Below are 7,571 nucleotides of genomic sequence, written 5' to 3'. Positions count from 1 at the left end.
CTCAAGTTATTCGTTATTCGCGAATATATTTCAGTAGTGTATCGATGTACAGAGTCGGGGACTGTTCGGATAAATTCTTATTCGAGTAATCATTCGAATGAATCGATAAATAAAACTAGGACTTCTGTCAGTGGTTCGTCAGTAATTTTAATAGCGCAACGAATAAAGAATAAATGATTGGCGAACGACTAACGAACAAATGAGTGACGAATAAAATTCTATTCGTTATTCGTTGTTCGAATGACGTCCAACACTGGGTAGAGGGTAGTTTGAAGAAGTCACGACTTCGCTGTCACCTTTCTAAGCGCTGGTATATCGGCATGGCCTGGTTTCACCTGTAACTCTGTCGTTGGAAACGTGCACCCGATCTTTTCTCCTCGAGTTACACTTTCACCGTCGTCCGACACGGGACCAGGCGGCTCGCATCGCACTCTTGCCCGTTTAAACCGAGACCGAGCGTTTCCGTTTCAGGACCATGACAGCGATCTGCTTCGTGTGCAACCTGCCGATCCTGAGCCATCAGGTGGGGCTGATATGGCAGGGAGGAAACGGATGGGACGATCTCGTGCGGGAGCAGGTGGAAGAGTCCACCTTGAAGCAACGACTCGGTAAAAATTCTTACATATATTTCCTTAAATATAGAAGACGAAAATATAGCTATGAACTGATATTTACATAGCTTTCTTTTTGGGATACGCGAAGTGCTTTTCACACGTGGATTTAAACGCTTTATGGGCTAAATATTTATGGGACTGACTGTATTAGCATGTAACCTAAAAGTTACGTGGGCCAATCGAGGGTTAAAAACAATAAATCATGACAGAATCGTGGGTCGAAATTAAAATAGGAGAGAGAAATTAAATCCCTCGTCAGAATAAAACACAAAAATCGAATCTCCTCCGAATTTTGTTTTCCTTCCCCAGGAAGCGGAAGACGCGATTCCGCGACGCAGATCTCGCCGCCCAACGAGCCCCAGGATCCATCGCCGACGAACCAGACCCGTCGGAGGTCCAGCTTGGCCCAACTGACGGACATCTTGAGGGAGTGGAGCGGCGGGGGCGGTTCTGGGAAGAGCGGACGCGGAAGTAAATTCTGTCGGAGGGAAACGCTCGCGGACATCGCCAAGTTGCCATGGTCCAGACAGACGACCGACGTGAGCCATCTGGAGAGATTTCGGAAGCGGCGCGAGAGCTCTGTAGACAGTGGGATTAGAAGCCAGCCATCGACGAAATCCAGACGGGACTCGGCCATTAGCGAGATTAGAAACGACATCGCCAAATTATGGAGCAAGAGGGAGGCCGCCCCGCAGCCCCAGCCACCGCCCACGGTCATTTCGCCCACCCCTCGTCGCGGTACGTTGGAAAATTGCTGTTTATCGCGCTAATCTTGCCAAATGATGCTTGACGTCTAATTGGATGAAGATAGCTGCCGTTGGCGTCAGGTGAAAATAGGAATGCGTCGAGATGACTGTTACGTAGACATAGTGTTAACGATGGAATAAGAAATTCCTGTAAAAGATTGTTTATACGAAAGATACAGGGGTGGTATATTCTAGTATGTAGGATTTGAAGATTTTAATGCATTCAGGATTTTTAGATTGAATAATTGCTATAAATGAAATCACGAGATGGTATGCTATGATCAAATAAAACATTCTCGCACAAAAATTATTTTTCGTGCGATTTTTATCTTAACCCTTTGCACTCGAAGTCTTTTTTTCTGGTATCTGCCAGCAACTCGAGATGTTTCTTAACATTGTATTGCCATGAATTCTAAGCTATCTAGATTTGAGAATAAAGTCACGTTTACCTGACCGACAGTCATTTTATTGATACGTCGAGCTTCGAAGAAATTGAACCTAAAAACTTTGAGTATTGTAGATGTGCTCCGTAAAACCTAATGGTGACTGAGAGTCACCTCTCGAGTGCAAAGAGTTAATATATCTATCATTTTTAAAGGGTAAATTGAATTTTCTGAAACTCCTCTTCAAAATTACATTTCATGTGTGTTGCTTTCCGTTCCCTGTATTTAATTTACCAGTTATCGAAGAAGCCTGAACATATCTATATCGCACGCATAACAAACGTACTCGTAAACGGATAACAAAATAATCGTTTTAATTCACCTCTGAAATTTCCTGAAGGACAATTTCGCTCTTGCAGGCTCGGCGGAGTTGCGGAATTCCCGTCGCGGTTCTGGGGAGAGCGCGAGGTCCAGGAGGGACTCGGTGGTCGCTGGACAGACCCCCAGCCCGGGTGAAAGGAAGCATAACTGCCGTCATCACAGACGTAGACAATCCCAGCAATCCATAGACGGCGGCATCGGCGCAGCGGCTGCAAAATATTACAGGAACGATCAAAGACCGAGCGCCTCCAGCACCGATAGCGCGACCAGCAACGCTGTCAGGTACATAATTGCGGTCTAACGACCATACAGGGCCCTGTAATTTTAACCAGAACGCACGCAGAAGGCAGATTGAATTCTGAGACCAATTTCCGGTAGACGAAATGCCGCCCTCTCGAATTATGACCATCAGGGCCGCCATGTGGGTAAGAGGCGCCTGTGTGCAAGACAAATTTTGCGCCCTTTTCCATAATACATGATTGGTAAACGAATTTTTGTGTTGGAGTTTCCCAACCACAAATATTCAAATATCCAACAAAATGTAATAAAAGTATCGAAATCAATTAATCCTATTCTTTAGAAAAAATTTCCGAAAATATCTCTCCCCTTCGAGTCAATTACAGTGTTCCGCCCCCTGAAGCCTCTTCAACTTTTGCCAGAAAAGTGGGAAAAAGTAATAGTAGCTTTTGAGAGCAAATATTTCGATTGATACTTTTGTATACTTTACTAATGAAATAAATGCTCAAAAAACACGAACAAACAGAGGCTTTCGATGCAACCTCCTAATATAAAAGGATGTCTTTACAAATAATTTGTAAAAACATTTTCATGACACATTCACCCTCTCCTGCGATTATTACGAACGAAACGTCCCCATATATAATTCCGAGGGGTCACGGGATTCGTAACGAGTCAATTTACTTTCCAGAGAGCACCTGGAGACGCGAAACTCGATAGAGAAGACCGATCGTTCGAGCAGCCTCGAGGCGAAGACAGCAGACGCTAAAACGGTAACAGCCACGACGACGACCACCACCACCACCACGTCCATCATAGACGTCAAGACGCCCGTTATCACGGTCGTCGACTCGAAATCGTCGACCACGATGACGACCGCGGCGCCCACTGCGATGGCGACGGTCTCCACGTCTACAGCGACGTCCACCATGCTCACCGTCGAGCCGAAGGTGATCCTGGACAGCAAGAACCTAACGTTGGAGGCGTCCATCACGCCGCCCACTATCATAATGTCGTCTGTGACACCGCCGACCGTCTCACCGACGATTGGCAGCAGCCTTCCGCTTCCTGGAACCTCGCCTTCCGGCAGCTCCAGCCCCGTCGGCTCCCCGAATGTTAACACGCCTACCCACCCCCTGCTCAGCACCAGAAGAGACTCCACCACTCAGGTGAGCCGTTCACAAACATAATCGAAAGAGGACTTTCTTGTAGCTAAAGTACCTGAATGTTCGATTCATTCGTTATGAATGTGATTGTGGGGGTGAAGTAGAGAAAACAGGGTCGAAAGAAAATTTACATCGGGGATACTTTAAATTTCAATTTTTGGAATATGAGATATAGCTTTGAGATCTCAAAGAGGAGTCTAGATGGCCTAGCTAGGAGTGTATTTTATGCCTTCGAACAATTTCAACTCATTATGTAACTTCGTAACCCACAACTTCAGCAAGTTTGTAATTTTTTTTTTAATATAATTTAGTTTCGAACGTATCGAATATCTCGAGCGACAAGATTCTCTTCATCTCTTCAGATCAACTCTTTGATTCAAAATAAAAGTGTCGCCCCTTAAGAGGTATCTTTACTTGCAGTATTCAGATCTAAACAAAATTTAACAGACCTTCTACCCATGAGACTGTATGCATCGAGTATGATTCTGAAGCCTAGATAACAAAGATTGCATTATTAGTTGCACCAAAAGTATCTGGAAGTAGTGTTACCCAGCACATAGTCAGACAAGCGTTAAATATCTTTAAACACGGATTCGAGTCGTGTTTATTGCAATCCATTGGTTTAATTGCAGTGTTACTACAAGGGAAAGGAAGTGTCGCCGAGCAAATTATCAAGATTAACTCGTCAGGCGGCGGCAATAGACGAATCGATGCCACCTGCAGGACGTCGCGGGAGCCAGCCGACGTTATCACCGGATCCCGAAGACGGAGGTACCTTTTCCCTTTCTTCTTTTTATTCAAAAAAAAAAAAACTTTAACATTACAATTCAATATCAATTTAAATCGATAAAGGAAGTACCATTATTCGATCTCCCAGAGCGTGAGTGTTGGAGAGACTTAAAATTTGAATAATGAATGACGATTATTGTTGAATACGTTTAGAGAATTGAGTATAGAATTTTTTTCTGTGGCATTTGCAGGTCGAAAAGCTCGCAGGGACTCGCTGAGTCCGGATTCCGCCTCTTACCCGAGGCGTCGCGACTCCAGGAGCCATCTGAGCCCGGATCGGACCGTCGATAAGAGAGATATCAGCCCTATCAGGACACGAAAGCATCAGCTCAGAAGGCAGTCGACTTCGATGGCCGGTCGGGCACCGAGGTATCTGCTCTGTATCGATTTTCGCGCTGCCGTGTCTGCGGACAATATCGTTTCACTGATAAGAACGCCACGAAGCTTAACAGTTAATAACGGTTATTACGCCGCCGATAAGAAAAATGAAATCATTTTACCGACTGGCAGGGAGCACTTTGGAAACCTGTAATCGATCGATATGTTGGTGTGTGTTGATATAGGGAGATGCAAAATAGACAAACACTTTCTAGAAATTAATTACATGGTGATCGAGTTTACCATAGGAATTAATTGGAATTTAATTAAGAAACAATGAACTTCAATAAATATTCAATTCTCACTGGAATGCTTTATAGTTAGATGATTTGTGAAGAACAGATTAAACGTTCAAATTAATATGAGGGAGGGGGTGCAATATAGGTGAACACTTTCTGTAAATTAATTGCATTTTAATTAAGAAATTCATCTTCCTGAAATGTATTCTTCCAGTTATATCATATCTCAAATATTTTCTAATGTCAGAATTTGATTAAAGCATTTGTAACTAGGCTCAATGGTTTCGCCAGCGTATTATTCACAAAACTAATAGTAAACTTCGGCTTCCAGATCGCCGGATAGCTCCACCTGCTCGTCGAGGGACCCGAGTCCTTGTGCGCGTGCACCAAGCACCCAGCACGCTCCGATAAGAAGACAATCAACGACCGAGGAAATCTTCATAGCTCGTGGCTTTCGACGACAGAGCACCACGGAGGAAATGATTAGATGTCGAAATTTTCGAAGGCAGAGCTCTCAAAGCGACGAAGTGGTTAGTTTTACGATCATGCTAAATGAAATACCGTATTTTTATTAAAACAAAAAAAAAAAAGAAATTATGAAATGTAACTCCGCTGATACTAAATGACTTTTCACTTGTTCGACTTGAATTATAATTTAATTTTATGAGGCGGATGGTAATTATTATCGACCAACAGACTGCGTATGTTTATGCAAATTTATACTCCTATGGACGTAGGTAGAGAAATTAAATTTAAACGAAACCATTCCTTATTGTAAATTGTCGCAGTCTATTGATCAGACAAAGTGTTTTAAGTGTACTTAGTTCAGAACAACGTTAAATTTGTTACGCGCATTGTTCGTGCTTATTAGGTTCAGAGATACCGAGGACGCAGAGACAGTTCGGCTCAAATCACCGATGGCACGTTCGCTTCGATGACCGTAGAGACATCTAGTACCTTTTTCGACAGCAGTACGCAGACTGGTGAGTCACACCACGACCATTTTCAAAGAGTAAATTATAATTAGGAATCTCAATTTGCGAGAAGAACCTTCGAAGTGCCATCCGGGTTCCATTTTCTCCTCTATGAAAATTCCACCTATAATCAATGTTAAAACCATAATTTTCTAAGATGATAACTAGTCTACGATAGTCTACTAAAAATAAAAGGATGAAATAGGTTCTTGTAGGTGAAAACCGAGAAAAAGGTCTCCAATTCAAATTACTCGCCGCGTCGACAGTAGTATAACCTACCTATGGTCAGACGTGGCGCTCTTCCATCGGCGTTTGAATTCCGCGCCAAACGCTTGTTTACTAAATATTCAACCACTTTAGCATATTCTTTACGAGTTTTAGAAGTAACGATCACTTGAAAATGTTACATTAAATATACGTAATACAAATACTAAATCAAACCACTTTTCAATGTCACTCATTGTCAATCATTATTAATGATTCATTAACACTAGATTTACAAAGCACGAACTTACAAAGTTACATTTATGCATTTATTCATATAGAAAGGCAAGCACATATCCCGATTTATTTTTGTCTAAGCCTTCTTTCTAATTTATTATAGTAAATTGACTCAATGAAGCATTACATCGGTACTCTTTGTAGTCTCTGTAGTTAACAATCCCTTCACATCAATTAAGAGACAATTTATAGTAACAGAGAATTATTCTGATCGACAAATTCGTTTGCCTCCCTCTAATTCCAAAGGTATAGTTGTACGTATAATAAGTTGACCTTGATACCGATAGTCCGATCTATTAGTGACCTAATCACTCGTTATTACCCAAACTAACAACCACAAAGCGTGTTCCATCGAGCGATTCGTTTACCAAGATCAGAACCCAGTCAAAATACGCGCCCACGAGACGATTGGTTCTCGTTCGAATCGACCAGTGGCATGCGCCCTGGCAAGGCGGGTCGTCGCGTACGGCCGGCGTCGCGACGCTTTCCAGCGTCTCCGCGAACGCAGGCGTGGTGCTCCTATCGTTAGTTCGTATGAGGCGACACTGAGTGCACGGCAGTCGATAGTCTGCCAAATAGAAAACCAGCCCCGAGGAGCTGCTGTCTGCCGAACGTGTGCGTGTCCTTTTCGTGTCTCGACGCCTCTCGCGACGTATCCAGGTCCTGGGAAGGACGAGTGTCGCCTGTCCAACAACAGAGCCCGAAGAACAGTCGCCTCGTCGACTTGGACGTCGAGTACGACTGGTGTCCGTGCTCGTGGATCACCTTGTTGTCCTGATCGACGATCGAACCAGTGCTTCCTGTCAGGATCAACGCATCTCTGGGTCAGACAACGAAAGTTACCATCCACGGGATCCTCGAGGTCCTTCCAGGCACCGAAGACCCGAGCGTGTATCCGTCGCGAAGCTGAACGTCGAGGATCCTCGTTCGCGTCCTGTCAGGCATCACCTGTTCCCTTCCACGGTCTGTTTACCTCGAGCGTGAATCGATCCTACCGCGAACTACCGACCTACCGTCAGGAGAACTCGTTTCGGGAGTTCGTTCAAGGATCCAGCTGCTGTCGAAGTTGGAAACATTGGTCGGGTGTCTCGTTAGGACTATGGGTGGTGGCCTCCGCGGCACGATCGAGGGATCGATCGGTTGACAGGTTCCAGTGATCGTTG

General features: G+C 44.2%; 1 protein-coding gene and 1 long non-coding RNA gene across 3 annotated transcripts in view; one reads left to right on the top strand and one right to left on the bottom strand.

Moving 5' to 3' along the window:
- LOC128877599 (uncharacterized) overlaps positions 1-7,571 on the top strand; it is a 196,628-nt gene that overhangs the window by 150,526 nt on the left and 38,531 nt on the right. The window contains exons 2-9 of one of the 2 annotated variants that reach the window (XM_054125039.1): positions 472-608; positions 924-1,352; positions 2,163-2,406; positions 3,053-3,530; positions 4,160-4,298; positions 4,508-4,685; positions 5,265-5,463; positions 5,805-5,916. In XM_054125039.1, the coding sequence (XP_053981014.1) occupies positions 476-608; positions 924-1,352; positions 2,163-2,406; positions 3,053-3,530; positions 4,160-4,298; positions 4,508-4,685; positions 5,265-5,463; positions 5,805-5,916 (1,912 nt within the window). In that variant the 5' untranslated portion in view covers positions 472-475. Of the gene's footprint in view, positions 1-17; positions 609-923; positions 1,353-2,162; positions 2,407-3,052; positions 3,531-4,159; positions 4,299-4,507; positions 4,686-5,264; positions 5,464-5,804; positions 5,917-7,571 lie in introns of those variants that run through there. The other variant, XM_054125040.1, reaches the window with a different exon arrangement.
- Positions 1,359-7,571, bottom strand: part of LOC128877601 (uncharacterized) — a 35,654-nt gene continuing 29,441 nt past the window's right edge. The window contains exons 3-4 of the long non-coding RNA XR_008457266.1: positions 2,126-2,333; positions 1,359-1,508 (exon numbers count right to left, since the gene is read on the bottom strand). This is a non-coding gene — a long non-coding RNA (uncharacterized LOC128877601). The remainder of the gene's footprint in view (positions 1,509-2,125; positions 2,334-7,571) is intronic.

Source organism: Hylaeus volcanicus, chromosome 5 (assembly GCF_026283585.1).
Source record: "Hylaeus volcanicus isolate JK05 chromosome 5, UHH_iyHylVolc1.0_haploid, whole genome shotgun sequence".
In the NCBI taxonomy this organism is placed as follows: Eukaryota; Metazoa; Arthropoda; class Insecta; order Hymenoptera; family Colletidae; genus Hylaeus; species Hylaeus volcanicus.
Note: the sequence above shows the minus strand (reverse complement) of the source record. Positions and strands in the feature narration are given on the sequence as shown.